Genomic DNA, 17,500 nt, shown 5'->3' with positions numbered 1-17,500 from the left:
ATTATATCAGTGTGGAGACGAAACGCTTGAGTTTCTCACCCGCCGCTGATCTGCATCGACACACACTCACAGATCGGGCTCACACACCTGTTACTGTTATCCTCACATGTAACGGTCGAGTCTCACACTGCGAAATAAAGAGCCTGTAGTGTTTAGAGTGAATGCAAGATATCCCACACATGCTTGAATCTGCAGAGTTCACATGCAATGCAGCTCGACCACTGTGATTCATCAACTTAAAGGGATACTTCACCTCTGGAAAGATGAATGTGTATTTAAAATAGGTCATTTATGTAGAAGAAATGTGAAGAAATTTTTGAATTTGGAGCTTTCTAGACTGAGAAAAGCCAGAAAATGTATTTTTGGCTTATGTGGATGAAAGACAACAACTCCCAGAATGCACTTGCTTCGCTGCCCTAGGAGGCCACTCCCAAGCCACGCCTACCGGTAAGAGAGCGCAGTAAACAACAAGGCTAGGCTACTAGTGAGTCTCCGTGACGAGTTTACCTGGGATTTTGAGATCGCCCAAAATGTCCGGGATTCGGCTTTTGCGTTCTACAGTCGCTATTCATTATGTTTACTGTGGCGAGCAGGACGAGGCTGAGGGGCGCGGGAGAACGTCATCATGTTTACTGTGGCGAGCAGGACGAGGCTGAGGGGCGCGGGAGAACGGCGCGAGGCCGGTGGCGGGATTACTGAGACGCACAGGTCTCGTATCTCTCACAGAGGAGCGGGAATTTTCTTAGCAATGTTAAAACGCACATCAACCGATCACTTGTTTAGCGTTCATGTAAACACTACATTCAGATTCACCAATCGGAATGAATTCAGTTAGATTGAAACAAAAGGTGTGCATGTAAACAGTGAATGGCGACTGCAGAAAGCAAAAGCTGAATCCCGGACATTTTGGACGATCTCGACGGCCGGACATGTCCAGGAAAAAGAGGATGGTAACCCCTACTACTCAGCTTTCTCCTAATACTTAGCTTTCTCCACAGAACAAGAGCCCGGCACAGCCCCTCCTACTGGCTTTAGTCTCTCGCCTCTGGCCAAAAAATCCTCCGATGACGCAAAATGACGATTTTTGCGTCATCTGAGGATTTTTTCCAGACAAAAAATACATAAATCTCTCGTCTCTGGGGGATATGAGGGAGGAAAGCACGGTAATTTGAAAATACTACAGGTTTTCTACTAATACAAAGCTTAATGCTAAATCCTGAAGTATCCCTTTAAATATACAGACTTACTGGACTCACACGTACCTGACCCAAACCAGTGACCGATCCCAGTGACCGATCCCAGTGACCGATCCCACGTGCTTTTCCCAAACCCCTGAAGTGACGTTGACGTCCAGGTTAGCGGTAGCATTAGCCGTCAGGCAAGTGTTATTTAAATAAACTCCTGATGTTCTTACAAACTTTCCAATGCCTCGTTTTATGAGTACAGAACCTATTTGTACTACTGTAGAAGTTTGGTCCATTCTGGGCATTATTAGTGGAGTAATTTACCAGATACAGCCTTGGATCCATTAGCGCTGCACTAAACCATCCGGCTGATATCTCTATATAAGCTCTAACTTTAATAATGTTGAACCAGGGGAAAAAGGCTTCTGGGGGGAGTTTGGCTCGAGGTCATGGTGCAAAGGACCCTAGGTTGATTTTACTCCGAACCATCCCTTTAAACACATCAGCATGAAGTACCTTTCAAAAGCTTGCAGAGAAACACATCAAATCACCGTTATTCCATTAACCGTCAGGATGATACGATCACAGCAGCTGTAATGGACACTCTCTCTCTCTCTCTCTCTCTCTCTCTCTCTCTCTCTCTCTCTCTCTCTCACACACACACACACACACACACACACACACACACACACACACACACTGTGTGTCTGGAGAGAAGACGAGACACTGTCAGTCTGTCTGTCTAAACACTCCGGCCGTTAAGGTTTTTGCATTAATTTGCATTGATGATGTCATGATGAGACGCTTCATCCTCGTACAGTGAGAAAACATGGAGGAAAACAACAGCATACATCAGTGACATCAGCTCTGTCTCTTTCATCTCCAGGTGTTTGTGTCTCACATGTCTCTCTGTGTGTGTGTGTGTGTGTGTGTGTGAGTCACCGTCAGCAGGCTGTGTAATGGAGGAAAAGAGCTGCTTTTACTGTAAAATAATGAGACACAAATATAGAGGCATTCACCGGCTTAACCAGGTGACCATTAAACACACACACACACACACACACACACACACACACACACACACACACACACACACACACACACACACACACACACACACACACACACACACACACACACACACACACACACACACACACACACACACACACACACACACACACACACACACTCTCTCTCTCTCTCTGTCGCACACACACACACACACACACACACACACACACACACACACACACACACACACACACACACACACACACACACACACACACACACACACACACACACAAGGCAAGGCAAGGCAAGGCAAGGCAAGGCAAGTTTATTTATATAGCACATTTCATACACAATGGCAATTCAAAGTGCTTTACATAGAAGAAATTAAAATAATAAAAAGAAATAAGAATAATTAAAACAGTTTAGAAAAATAAAAAATAAAATACAGTACAGTACAGTCGGACGAACAGCGGCACAGTGCTCATTCAGTAAATGCATAGTTAAACAGATGTGTTTTGAGTCTGGATTTGAATGTGACCACTGTAGGAGCACATCTGATCTCTTCTGGAAGCTGGTTCCAGCATAATAGCTAAAAGCAGACTCACCATGCTTAGAGTGAACCCTTGGTATTTCTAGCTGATATGATCCTAATGATCTGAGTGATCTGTTGGGTTTATATTCAGTGAGCATATCTGCAATGTATTGAGGTCCTAGGCCATTGAATGATTTATATACCAGTAATAATACTTTAAAATCAATCCTAAGTTTAACTGGGAGCCAGTGTAAAGACCTGAGGACTGGTGTGATATGTTCATATTTTCTGGTTCTGCTCAGAATCCTGGCGGCAGCGTTCTGTATGAGCTGCAACTGTCTTATGGTCTTTTTGGGAAGGCCAGTGAGGAGTCCATTACAATAATCCACCCTGCTGGTGATGAAAGCATGCACATGTTTCTCTAAGTCTTGTCTGGAAACAAAGCATCTAATTCTTGCAATATTTTTCAGATGATAGTATGCTGATTTAGTTATTGCTTTGACATGACTACTGAAACTAAGCTCTGACTCTAGTGTCACACCAAGATTCCTGACTTGATTTTTAGTTGTTTGACCCCTAGAGAGAAGGTATGCGTTCACCTTGAGAACTTCATCTTTGTTTCCAAACGCAATAACTTCAGTTTTGTCTTTGTTTAACTGAAGAAAGTTTTGACACATCCAACTGTTGACTTCATCAATGCATTGGCACAGGGAGTCAATGGGGCTGTAATTGTTAGGCGATAGGGCTAAGTACAGCTGTGTGTCGTCTGCATAGCTGTGGTAAGAGATTTGGTTCTTTCTCATTATTTGGCTCATTGGGAGCATATACAGGTTGAACAGGAGTGGCGCAAGAATTGAGCCTTGAGGGACTCCGCATGTCATGGATGTCCACTCAGACTTATGGTCTCCTTTACTCACATAATAACCTCTCTCATCTAAGTATGACCTGAACCATTTTAGGACTATCCCAGAAAGCCCCACCCAGTTTTCCAGCCTGTCAAAAAGTATGCTGTGATCGACAGTGTCAAATGCAGCACTGAGGTCGAGTAGTACCAGCACTGATAATTTTCCTGAATCAGTATTTAAGCGAATATCGTTTATTATCTTTATGAGCGCTGTCTCTGTGCTGTGGTGCGGTCGGAAACCAGACTGAAAATTGTCAAAGTATCCATTCGAGCATAAGAATTTGTTCAGCTGATTGAAGACAACTTTTTCAATGATCTTGCCTATGAAAGGAAGATTTGAGATCGGTCTATAGTTGCTTAATATGGTCTTATCCAGATTGTTCTTTTTCAGGAGGGGCTTGACAACTGCAGTTTTTAGGGAGTTTGGAAAACTCCCAGAGAGAAGTGAAGCATTTACCACTTCTAGAAGATCTGCTTCTAAACTGTTTAACACACTTTTGAAAAACGATGTGGGAAGTGTGTCAAGGGCGCATGTTGATGTTTTAAGGTGCTGTACGGTTTCTTCCAAAATTTTGCCATCAATTTCTTTGAAATCAGACATAGTAACTACTTTCTCAGGTGGTCTGATCTGTCTGACCCCAGCGCAACTCAAGGATGTGCTGATCACCTTTCTGATATTATTGATTTTCTCAGAGAAGAAAGAAGCAAACTCACGGCACTTGCTGTCTGAGAGCATTTCACTGGGAATCTGGCTTGGGGGGTTTGTCAGTCTCTCTACAGTAGCAAAAAGAGTGCGTGTGTTGTTTAAATTACTGTTTATAATATTTGAGAAGAAAGTCTGTCTAGCTTTGCCTAGTTCCATATTGAAAGCATGAAGGCTGTCTTTGTAGATGTTATAATGGACTACAAGTTTTGTCTTCCGCCACATGCGCTCTGCTTTTCTGCATTGTCTTTTCATATTTTGCACTGCTGTTGAGTTTCTCCAAGGTGCCTTTTGTCTGCCACTCTTCTTCCTGACTTTCACAGGAGCAATATCATCAATTACACCTTTAACTTTTGAGTTAAAAGAATCAAGGAGAAAATCAACAGAGTCTGCAGATATGCTTGGTGTTAAAGATATAGCCTTCATAAATAGGACACTAGTGTTCTCATTTAAGCATCTCTTCTTGACAGACTCAGATCTAGCTTCAATGGCAGGAGAGATCAATATATCAAAGAAAATACAGAAATGATCAGACAGTGCTACATCCTTAATAACAATCGATGAAATGTTTAGACCCTTACTGATAAGTAAATCTAAAGTGTGTCCACGATTGTGTGTGGGTCCATGTACATGCTGAGTCAGATCAAAAGTTTTTAAAACACTTTTGATTTCTTTTGCCATATTGTTTTCTGCATTATCTATATGGATGTTAAAATCTCCAGCAATGGCAAAACAGTCAAACTCTGAGGTAATTGTTGATAACAGTTCTGTAAAGTCCTCAGCAAAGGCTGGAGAGTATTTTGGAGGCCTGTAAATAATGAAAAGTAAAATGCGTGGAGCACCTTTTAATACAATACCCAGATATTCGAAAGACAAGTAATTCCCAAATGATATTTGCTTACATTGATAGATATCTTTAAAAAGAGCAGCTAGACCCCCACCTCTCTTAACAGCTCTGCAGACACTCATAAAAGTAAAGTTAGGAGGGGCTGTTTCATTGAGGATTGTTGCACTGCAGTTGTCTTCTAGCCAGGTTTCATTTAGAAGCATAAAATCCAGGTTGTTTGTGGTTATTAAGTCATTGACTAGAAGTGATTTATTTTTAAGTGAGCGGATGTTAAAGAGTGCTAACTTAACAGACTTACTTTTCCCCACAGTTTGACGTGTAATAGGCACCAGATTAGTTGGGTTTGCTGTACGGCTATTGAAGGCCTTAGACTTTCTATCATGTAATAGAACAGCAATAGAGAAAGATACAGGCACACTGGGTTCCCGCTTGTTTTGTAAACATTTGAGAAAGTTACTGTTATCAAAACGGGGACCCGACACATATCACTGAGAGCTGGTATCAGTTGTTTTTGGTTCACCTCAAGCAGATGGAGGAGGGTGTGGGCCCTGGCGTTGTGGAAGAGGCCGAAGAGCTCTCACAGAGGCAGGGGGAGGGCGAGCTGGGCCCGCAGGCTTTGGTGGTAGTGGTGCCTGTCTTTTTTTAGTTGGTATCTGGGGGCTTGCAGCAAAAGAGTGGGATAGTCTGGTTCCAGCATGCACCAGTTCTTCCATTTTCTGTGAGAGGCACAGTAATGGCGTTGCAGGGGAGAGGGAGAACGTGTCTGGTGAAAGGGGCTGTTGCTCAGGTGTTATCGGAGGCTGTAATATGCTGTCCTGGCTTCCCTGGCTGTTTTCCAGGAAGTCGTCCTTGGGTGCTGAATCTTCAAGCAGTTCTGATATGGCTGTCTGTGGTGAGCTTTGTGTGCAGGGCTCAGCTGAGATTGTGTCCGTGAGCAGAGGTTGTTGTGGCGGAGTGGTGTTATCATGTCCATTTTGCTGCTGAAGTGAAGTCCCGTGGTCATTCATACTGTGTCCAGGTGTGTGTGTGCCGTTCAGATTGAGTGGATTGGCACAAACCGCAGAAGGATGATTTAGGGAGAAGTAGATATTGTCCTTTAACACTCTTGAACCAAGTTTGTTTGGGTGATGGCCATCCCGATGAAACAGTTGTCGTTGACTCCAGAAAAGATTGAAATTGTCAATGAAGTTCACTGCTTTTATATTGCAGGTTTTTTGCAGCCATGTATTTAGCCCAAGCAACCGTGAAAACCTGTTTGTTCCTCTTGCTGGGAGAGGTCCACTGATGAATGTTTGAACTTTCAGTCTTTTAAGTGTTTCAAAAAGTTTATTGAAATCCTTCTTAAGGAGTTCTGACTGCTCTTTATGAATATCATTTTTCCCCACATGTATGATGAGTCGATTAGCAGTCTTATGTTTCATCAGAATGTTCTGAAGTTCCCTGTTTATATCAGAAGTTGTAGCTTGTGGAAGGCAGCATGTAGTTGTATCCCTGCAGCTAATGTTTCTGATTATGGAGTCCCCCACTATCAGAGTCCTGGGCTCGGCTGCGCTCTGAGCTGAGTGCCGCTGTCTTCTCGACCTTGAGCGCCAGTTAGCATCAGTGTTAGCTACTGGCCTATTCAGTCTGTGTTCGATCACATTCATCACATTTGTGGATTCCTCATTTACATTCATTAGTACTTCAAATCTGTTCTCAAGATGTATAGGCAGTGGTAGCAGACCAGTGTTTGTAATCCTTGTCAGAGCTGTATCTGGGGTAGAGGATGCTACTGCGGTAATATGTGGGGCTCGTGACAATCTGATGTCTCGAGTGCCTTTGGGTTTAGCTCCCTGTTTGTGCCATCGATTAGTAAGTCGATCGGCTTGTTTCTCTACCTGTCGAGGAGTACTAGTTTCATGGGACTCACCGGTATGCTGAGGGTGTCCATGACGAAGCTCTGTTGTGTGCTCCGTCTGGTTTGGTGGTCCCGTAAGTAACTTTGTTTCTAGAACTGCAATCCGTCTGTGGCAGTTGGTGCAGCAAGTAGATTCCAGAAGAGGCATTTTCTCTTATCCTTGTAGGCAGTTGTGTTTTCCTTTCCCGGTATGTAAGCTGGTCGGGTAAAAGAATTCTCAGTTTTTGTAGTAATCCAAACTTTGTCGTATGAGCACTGTGCTGATTTGCTGAAGTTAAAATTAGGTGATAAAAGGAAATAAAATAAAGGAAATAAAATATAGAAAAAATAGGAGATAAAATGTAAAAGCGATAGAGCAAAACGCGGAGCAGTAAGCAAGAGCGTCCGAACAGTAGCTGAGCAGGAAGTAAAACACACACACACACACACACACACACACACACACACACACACACACACACACACACACACACACACACACACACACACACACACACACACACACACACACACACACTCTCTCTCTCTCTCTCTCTCTGTCACACACACACACACACACACACACACACACACACACACACACACACACACACACACACACACACACACACACACACACACACACACACACACACTTCCTAATAAATGATGTATGATGATCAAGTAAAGCTCAGTTGCTTCAGTCCAGCTGAAATATTATTAACAATATCACAGTTATTCTCACGTTTCCCTGATAAACTCAGATCTGTCAGCAGAAGCTCGAGCTGAAGGACGACTGTACGGTTACACTGACGGACTCTCACCTGACACATCCATCATTCAGTTCTACTCCTCCTCCTCCTCCACATTTATCCTCAGCTCTGAATATTATGGTTCTTAATGCAAGTTACTTGTGTTGCTCTTCATTTGTAAGTCACTTTGGATAAAAGTGTTTGCTAAAAAAATGAATAAATGCAAATGGCAAATCTGAGTACAGTTTGAGTCACTATATCAGGTCTTTATTCACATACAGAGATTCACACGGAGATGAGGGGTCAGAACACTGTTGACCTTTGACCTTTACACTCCAGAGGTCAGCGTGACGACACAAACCCTGGCAAACATTCATGAGAGATGTGCATGTTTTGCACTGATTCACATACATGAAATTTTGGGAAGATCGCCTACACCAAATCTCAGTTTAAATGCTTGTAATTCATAAATGCTTTGAATACAGTCCTAAAGTCTCTTTTTAAAGTAGAGAAAACGTACTCGGTTACTTACATAACCTCGGTTCTCTCTAGAAGAGGGAACGAGAACTGCGTAAGTATCTTACGCTTGGGGAAAATCCCTTTTCCGCGAGATATTGAAGCCAAAAAATTATCCTTAATTTTGTATTATTGTAAAACGCGTTGCGGCAGCATACAGACATAGGCAAGACGGCTCGTGTGCCTATTGGCTGTTCTGCGGCAACTGCAGCAGCCTATCGAGCGAGGCCTAGCGTGACGTCAGACCCAATGAGGGTGCTTCGCGCCCGCTGCGTCACGTCCCGCCGAAACGGGCGTGGTTTAGGCCTATAAATACAGCTCGCAGGCAGCTGATATCTGGTTTTTCATCGCCGAAGCTAACCAGAGCGTGCGCATGCACGGCAAGATACGCAGTACTCGTTCCCTCTTCTAGAGAGAACCGAGGTTACGTTAGTAACCGAGTACGTTCTCTTACGAGAGGTCTCTCGTACTGCGTAAGTATCTTATGCTAGGGGACCCAATGTAAAACGCCGTGCGTGCTGGGATCTGACACCAAAGACCCAAGGGCGAAAGCCCGGGGGTTCATATAGTGCATAATCACCAGTGGAACTCACAGGGAGTCCGGGAAGAGGGAGGGAGGGACGGAGCCGCGCTCTTCCACATATAGCAGCGTCCCTTAGACGCAAATTACATCATACAGACAGGGCGGAGTACGGCCTGAGCTGATGGGAAATTGTGGGTCTTATTTATTTGCCCTTAAGCATTTTGCGGTCGATTAGCAGGCAGTGCTCATCGAGCAGTGCTCAGCAGACACAGTATTCTGAACCGATAGCATCAGAACAGACAGTACTGGTATATTTAGACCGACAACAGCCTGGCCTGTAAGGCGGGAACCTCTAGGTTATAAAACCTTATAAAAGTAGACGGGGAGGCCCAGCCTGCCGCCATACATATATCTTGCAAGGCAATCCCACTTGACCAGGCCCACGACGAAGCCATGCTTCTCGTGGAGTGCGCTCTGACACCCAACGGGCACTGCATACCCTTGGAAGTGTACGCCAGCGCAATGGCGTCAACTATCCATCTGGATAGGCTCTGTTTCGACGCGGCTAGTCCCTTGGAACGTCCGCTGAACAAAACGAAGAGCTGCTCCGTCTGTCTGAAGACAGATAAGCGAGACACATAAGGTCTTAATGCCCTGACTGGACAAAGGAAGCTCGCGTCTCCTTCCTCGTCAGAGACCGGTAGGGCTGACAGGGAAATGACCTGCGCCCTAAACGGTGTGTTGAGGGATTTTGGAACATAACCGTGCTTAGGTTTGAGTATAACTCTTGAGTCATTAGGCCCAAACTCCATGCACGTCGCGCTGACTGAGAGCGCGTGTAAGTCCCCTATGCGCTTCACCGAAGCGAGAGCCAGAAGAAACACTGTCTTGAAAGACAGGTGTTTAAGATCAATCGTCTGTAAAGGCTCGAATGGGTCACCTTTCATGGCCTCCAGTGCCACAGAAAGGTCCCATACAGGGACTGAGGGAGGTCTGGGAGGATTCAGTCTCTTAGCTCCTCTAAGGAAGCGCCAAATCGTTCCTTCCTATTGACTGACCAAGCGTTGTTTTTGAGAACGCTGCTATGGCCGCCACATAAACTTTGAGCGTGGAAGGGGACCTGCCCTTGTCCAACAGCTCTTGTAGGAAGGAGAGAACCTCCGTCACTCCACAGTCTGGGGGCGACACGCCACGAGCTGTGCACCAGCTGGAGAACACTGACCATTTCGAGGAATAGAGACGTCGCGTAGACGGAGCTCTAGCCTGCGTGATCGTGTTTAACACTCCGATTGGGAGGTCAGCCGGTACCCGTTGATGGCCCAAACATGAAGGGACCACAGCTCTGGGCGCGGATGCCAAATCGAGCCCTTGGCCTGAGAGAGGAGGTCCCTCCTCACTGGCACTGGCCATGGGGCAGTGCTCGCTAGCTGCATCAGAACTGGGAACCAGGGTTGGTTTTTCCAGAACGGCGCTACGAGTAGCACTGAGCATCCTTCTTCCCTGATCCGCTCTATCACCTGAGTCAAGAGAGAGACGGGAGGAAAGGCATAGAGCGGGCGGCGGGGCCATACATGAGCCAGCGCGTCCCTGCTCTTGGAGAAAAATTGCAGACAGTGAGCGTTTTCTTGAGACGCGAACAGGTCTACTTCCGCTCTGCCGAATTTCTTCCACAGCAGCTGGACTGTCTGTGGGTGTAGAGACCACTCGCCTGTCGGAACATTGTTCCTGGACAGTCTGTCCGGTCCTACGTTTAGGAGCCCTGGCACATGCGCTGCTCTCAGCGAGAGCAGGTTGCGCTGAGCCCACACCAGGAGGCGTTCTGTCAGCCTGTGCAGGTTTCGGGACCTGAGGCCGCCCTGGCGATTTATGTAGGACACCACTGACATGTTGTCCGAACGGACCAGGACGTCCTCGTATTTGGGGACAAAAACGCGTCAGCACGTTGTCTACTGCCAGCATTTCGAGGCAGTTTATGTGCAGAAGCTTCTCCCGTTCTGACCATTGGCCGAAGAACGGTCTGCCCTCGAGCAGCGCTCCCCATCCCGAGGTGGATGCGTCCGTAGACACCACCTTCACACTCGAGGAAGTCCCCAGGCTTACACCTGATTGGTACCAGTCGTTTGCTTTCCAAGGTTTCAGAGCTGCGATGCATTTCTGATTGACCTTGAGACGAAGCAGACCGGAAGCCCATGCTCGGCGCGGCACTCGCGCTTTCAGCCAGAACTGTAGCGGGCGCATGCGAAGCAAGCCCAGCTGAAGAACTGATGATGCTGAGGCCATGAGACCCTGCATCCTCTGAAATTTCTTGAGCGGGACAGATGCGCCGCAGCGGAAAGAGCTCGCTGCGCGCTGAATGTCTAGCACGCGCTGTGGTGACAGTCGCGCTATCATAGACAGCGAGTTCAGTTCTGTGCCCAGAAAAGATATTATCTGTCTGGGGGACAGAGAACTCTTCGCCCAATTGGCTCTGAGACCCAGATTCTCGAGGTGATAGAGTAAAATGGGCCTGTGCTCTATGAGCATCGAGTGAGATTGATCTAGAATCAGCCAATCGTCCAAGTAGTTCAATACTCGCATGCCCTGTAGCCTGAGGGGTGCGAGCGCTGCGTCCATGCACATCGTAAATTTTTCTGGTCGTGAGCATTCTGAACTGTCGCTTTGCAAGCACTCTGTTCAGTTGCCTTAGATCTAGTATGGGTCTGAGACCCCCGTCTTTTTCCGGTACCAGGAAGTATCTGCTGTATAGCCCTCCTTCGCTCTGAGCTAGAGATAACGGCTCTATGGCCCCTTTGCTCAATAGTTTCGAAATTTCGTCTCGTGTGCTACTTCTGTTTTTACCATGGTCTCGACGCGCATCGCATAGCGACGAGGGCGCCGGCGAAACTGTAGCGAATAGCCTCTTTTTATAATGTCTAGCACCCACTTCGAAACCCCGGGTAGCCTCGCCCATGCATCTGCATGAATGGCTAGGGGTTGAATGCGAAGCGCGCTCTGGTCGCTCAGCGACAGAGGGGCTTCGGTGTGCTGTAACACAAGCATCGCGCTCATGACATTCGAGGCAGAGGGCGCGCTGATAACAGAGTGCCCGCGCTCGGCTCCTCTGCGGTGGTTAACCGAGAGGGGGAGGGCTGGGCGAGTCCCGTAGGACTTGTCATGTCTGTGTGTGGATGTGGGCGCGGGATAGCGGGCACATTTACCACACCGAGAGCATTGTCCGCCTGAGCAGAGCGAATGCACGTTGGTTTCGTTTTACAGAAACCTCGAGACATGCAGGACGTAGTGATTGTGGGCACTGGGCAGTGGGCACATCTGCTACGTTTAACGCACAATCGAACTAGGTCGATTTTATGTGCGTGAGCCCTGTGTGACGGGCTGTGCTTGTGTGTAGGAATGGGCACTGGGCAGTGGGCATTTTGTCTACACTCAATAACACCATCGGCCGTGGCCGGGACACCAGAAAATACACTTTTTATGGGATTTATCTGGGTAGCCGTAAAAACGGCATTTGCGTGCAGGCAAGCGGGCAGTGGAACCGCTTTGTTGACTGCAAAATACACTGGAACAGTCACATTTCTTGGAACTGAACGAGCGATGAGTTTTGGTGGAAGTCCGGCCGCAGCGGGACTTGGACACCGTCGTTTCCCTAGGCGTGCTAGGACGACTTCGGGGCCTCGGGCTTTACCGCAATCCTGGGCTGCGGCCCACGCAGGGCGGGGCGGCGGCCAGATGAGTGAGAGCGCGGTCTCGCGCTTCGGGCCTGTCGGCGCTGCGAAGTGGCGGAGGTGGGCGGAGGCTGAGGCTGTGAGCTCTGAGCACACGGTTTCGTACGGCCTGCTGCAGAACTGGAGCGCTTCGGCAGGAAGTGCTTCATAGCCTGTGACGCTTTCTGTACCTCGGCGAATCTTTCTGCGAAATCTTTGACGGAAGTTCCGAAGAGGCCAGCGGGAGAAAGCGGAGCGTCGAGGAACGCGGCGCGCTCAGACTCAGACATCTCAGAGAGCGTTAGCCATAGGTGTCTCTCAGTCACAGTGAGAGAGGCCATGCTCCGTCCTATGGCCTGTGCAGCAGACTTAGTAGCGCGGAGAGCGAGGTCCGTAGCACTTCTCAAGTCTGGCACGCAAATTGCATCTGGTCCATTCTCGTCCAGCTTTCGGAGGAGATCGGCCTGGAAAATTTGCAGTGTGGCCATAGTATGCAGCGCTGACGCAGCCTGCCCAGCGGCTGAGAAAGCGCGACCGAGCAGGGTTGACGTCATGCGGCAAGCTTTTGAAGGTAGAGCCAGCTTAGCGCGCCGTCCAGCGGAGGGCGGGCAAAGGTGGGCTGCTATCGCTTCTTCGACCGGTGGCAGTGAATGGTAACCTCTGTTTTTAGCATCGTCAACAGCGGAGAATGCTAGCGAAACAGAAGAGCGCATTCTAGCTGAGAAGGGGGCGTTCCAAGACTTAGCGACTTCTTCGTGTAACTCAGGAAGAAAGGGCGCTGGTCTGGACGCAGGCGAAGCGCGCTCCCCGGGAAGAAAATATCCATCCAGCCGGTTGTGAGCAGGCTGTTCAGGCGTAGACCACTCGAGGCCGAGGCTCGCCGCGGCCTGTGTGAGTATGCGCATCAGCTCTGACTCGATGCTAGCTCTTTTGCCTGACAATGCGCGGACAGAGGGCGCGAGATCCACAGAGCTCGCCCAATCCTCACTGCCCGATGCCAGGAGAGAGCAGGAATCATCCTCCCCCAATGCGGCTTTCTCATCAGCGTCATCGACGGAAGCGGCGGCAGACGGCTCGTCCCGCTGCAAGTGCTTCCTCAGACGGCGTGGCTTTTCTCCGGATCCAGCGATGCGTGTGCTTCGCTGAAGAGATGAAAAATCAGATATCAGCTGCCTGCGAGCTGTATTTATAGGCCTAAGCCATGCCCGTTTCGGCGGGACGTGACGCAGTGGGCGCGAAGCACCCTCATTGGGTCTGACGTCACGCTAGGCCTCGCTCGATAGGCTGCTGCAGTTGCCGCAGAACAGCCAATAGGCACACGAGCCGTCTTGCCTATGTCTGTATGCTGCCGCAACGCGTTTTACAATAATACAAAATTAAGGATCATTTTTTGGCTTCAATATCTCGCGGAAAAGGATTTTCCCCTAGCGTAAGATACTTACGCAGTACGAGAGACCTCTCGTAAGAGAACTATTAAAAACATATTACACAGTATTCTGTAAAGCGAATGTACTGAACCAAACATTTTTTTTTTTTTTTTTTTTTTTTTACAAAATATGTATTTTACAAAATAACTTTCAAATAACAAAATAAATTTCTAGAAAATCAAAGCCGTTTGTCCAACCAAGTTGTGTTCCAAATGTAAAGTTGATATTACAAAAAATTTAGCCGGTAAGTGGTTTTAAAGTACGGTTTCCATGGCTTACGAATGATACGTAATTTCTGATGATTACTAAAATATGTGATGGGGGAAATGGCAATAAAAAAGCCACTATAATTAATATTTCCTTTTTTTTTTTATAATATGAATAAAAATGTTTAGGCTAAATAACAAATTTGTATGAAAATATTTTATCTTTGTAACTTTATGTACTTTACTGTAAATATATTGGTAACACTTTACAATAAGGTTCATTAGTTAACTACATTAGTTAGCATGAACTAATAATATACATATGCAGCATTTATTAATCTTTGCTAATGTTAATTTTAACATTTACTAATACTTTATTAAAATCTTGTTAACATTAGTTAATGCACTGTGAACTAACATGAACAAACTATGAACAGCTGTATTTATTTATTAACTAATAACAAAGATGAACAAATACAGTAACACATGTATTGCTCATTATTAGTTCATGTTAGTAACTAATGTTAAAAATGAACCTTATTGTAAAGTGTTACCAAGTTATTATACATGTTTATAAATATATTTGTAAATAACTATGTTTGCATTGACGTCCGCCTGCGTATGTTTAACAGAACTACATCTCCCATCATCCTTTGCGCATGCGTCACGACCAATGGGCGGAGTCTCATGCTCGCGAGTGTCGGTTTGCGGGAGGAGCTCAACAGAACAAACCGACACACAACCCGAGTGGAAAATGTGAACGGAAGACTCGGGATTGGAAATAACGACAGAAACCCGGTGTAAGAGTGTTCATATGTGGATGAGACATGATCTCTGAGAGGACCTACGCGCTAAAGGTGAGATATGGATTAGATATTTATCCGAAGTTCCACTCAGAGTCACCGCGTCTGCACTGACGCGACGCGATAAATTAGAACGCTCCCATCATGAACAACGCGACGCTTGCCGTGCCGACAGGAGCGTTCTGTTGTTTGATGCGTCGCGTCGCTCGCGTTTAGACAGTCAACGGGCAGTTTCAGTCAGAATAGCCGCTAAAATAACCGACGCTAGTCAACCGAATGTTATTTTAATAAGAAAATCAATGTCTAATGGAGGGAGACTGGGACCCGTGTAATGTGTGTGTGTGTTTTCAGAGTCTTTGTCACCCGGGACGGGCGGAGCTCGGGTTTGGTGTGTGTGTGTGTGTGTGTGTGTGTGTGACCCGTTACTGTAACGTTAGAGAGCTGGTTTCTGTCCGGTTCTGAACGGGTTTGTTTTGATGGGCGTTTAAAGATCCGTTTGCGCTCAGATTCTGGCTTGGCTCTGACAGCCTTTACTATGGTGACCAAAGTTTCCGTTAAAAACAATAGCGACTAAAGTATATAATTATTCTACCACAGTAAAACCCTTGTGATTTACAAGAGATCGGAGGGTTACTTTAAAATGTATTCCGTATTACAGGAAATTACTTCATAAAAAAAAAAAGTATTTAGTAACGCGACGATATCAAAGTAATGTAATCGGATTACTTTTGGATTCCTTAAAGGTCACGTGTGTAAATACAGACTAGCTACCGTCTTCAAAATGAAGGCTCTCCTCTTTTAGGGAGATCCCATATGATTTATTTATGATTTATTATAGCGTGGTGATTTAGGTTTTGTTATTTTTACAGTTTTACAGTCTTGATTTGTTTTCTATTACAAGACTCTGGCTGTGTGTCAAACCTAGTCAGCATTTTTGGGCCATCATAGTGTCTTTGTGAATCAATAACATCTTTGGGCCATGATCATATTATGTTATGATGTTGGACATCAAATGTACGAGGTATATTCATCCAAGTCATCCTTGATATTCCTAAAAATCTGCTGATTCACGAGTTTGATCCCTCACTGTTTGAGTTGGCTCAATATTTGCATATGTTTCAGCGGTTCGTTGCTCTTTTGAATGTTGGCCAGAATGCTTGAGGCATGTGTGAATGTGATGAATCTTACGAATATTGTTGCTCTTTTCACTCTTTTGTGTCGCTTTTGGATAAAAGTGTGTGCTAAATCATAGGTTTAAAGTCAGCATTGCTCAGTGGTTGCTGGATATTAACTTGCATGGATTTTATCCATGATTTATTGGTTGATAAAAAGTGAAGTATGATTGTGGACTGATAAAGTTATAAAAATGTGTGGTGAAAATCCAGCTTTTAATGTTGTTTATGTGTCTCTGTGGTGTTTTTAATACACTTAAACCATGTGTAAGTTCATAAGTCGACAGCATTGCTGAGTATTTCCTCCTTAAAACTGCAGTGAACCAAAGACAGTCTCAAACACACACTTTGAAATCGCTGGTGTTTCTGACGTCACAAACTACCTTGTAACCAATCAGATCAATGTGTGATCATCAACCAGTGGATCTCTGAGCTGAGCGAGTGAGTGGAGGCGGGGCTCATTTGCATATTCATAGAGCCGCGCATACTAAATGAGGCAAGGGTGTCGAGTTACATTCAAGATATTTTAAGACATGAAGAAAAAAAATGTAATTTTGGTGATTAAAGATGAGTTTTAAGGGATAACATGATTGACTACAGGGGGACTTTAATTGTTTAATACATTAATACATTCGGCCGATGCGACTTACATTGCTTATACATTTTATAAGTTCATGCGAACTCTTGGGACTCAAACCCATGGCGTTGCTAGCACCGAGTTTGAGCTGATTGTTCACTTCAAAACGTGTTGAGAAAGTAAACCGATTGACTGTGTTTGTTTCAGGGTGTTTCATCAGCACTATGATGAACTGTCACAGACAGATTTGATGGAGACTTCACTCTACTGGGTCTGAACCGCCCGCAACACTCGACACCGCCATCTTCAGGGTCCAGTTCTGCTTTGGTCCGAGGGAGGAACGCTCACTCAAACTCATCATCATCATGATGAAGGACGGGTGTCTACGCAGACGCCCTCGCAGGGTTTGAGAACATGCCCAGAACAACCTGAACCATCAGTCCATCTCGACCCGCCGGACTCGGATCATGGCCCAGACCAGCCTGTTGCAGGGCAAGCGCTTCTACTGCCGCGAGTGGGTCTTCCACAAGATCCAGCACTGCCTTCAGGAGAAAACCCACAGCCTCAGCGCCCCGGGGTCCTCAGAACCGCTGGAGCCCGTCAGCGGGCCGGGGAAGAGCGGGTCGTGGGGGGTTCTGCTGGTGGGTGGACCCGGGAGTGGGAAGACAGCTCTGTGCACGGAGTTACTGTGGCCCGGTTCTGTTCACCGCGGGCTTCACCAGCACTGTCTGGGCTTCCACTTCTGCCGGCCCGAGGACTC

General features: G+C 46.4%; 1 protein-coding gene and 1 long non-coding RNA gene across 2 annotated transcripts in view; both read left to right on the top strand.

Moving 5' to 3' along the window:
• Nucleotides 1-17,500, top strand: part of LOC309504185 — a 60,204-nt gene that overhangs the window by 7,775 nt on the left and 34,929 nt on the right. The window lies entirely within an intron of this gene.
• Nucleotides 14,888-17,500, top strand: part of ankrd50 (ankyrin repeat domain 50) — a 31,886-nt gene continuing 29,273 nt past the window's right edge. Inside the window, exons 1-2 of the mRNA XM_082176851.1 lie at nucleotides 14,888-15,045; nucleotides 16,948-17,500. The exon at nucleotides 16,948-17,500 is cut by the window's right edge and continues 159 nt beyond it. Of these exons, the coding sequence (XP_082032977.1) occupies nucleotides 17,208-17,500 (293 nt within the window). The 5' untranslated portion in view covers nucleotides 14,888-15,045; nucleotides 16,948-17,207. The remainder of the gene's footprint in view (nucleotides 15,046-16,947) is intronic.

The sequence above is a fragment of the Leuciscus leuciscus genome (assembly GCF_965113295.1).
Source record: "Leuciscus leuciscus genome assembly, chromosome: 8".
NCBI lineage: Eukaryota > Metazoa > Chordata > Actinopteri > Cypriniformes > Leuciscidae > Leuciscus > Leuciscus leuciscus.
This window is presented reverse-complemented; position numbering and strand designations above follow the sequence as displayed.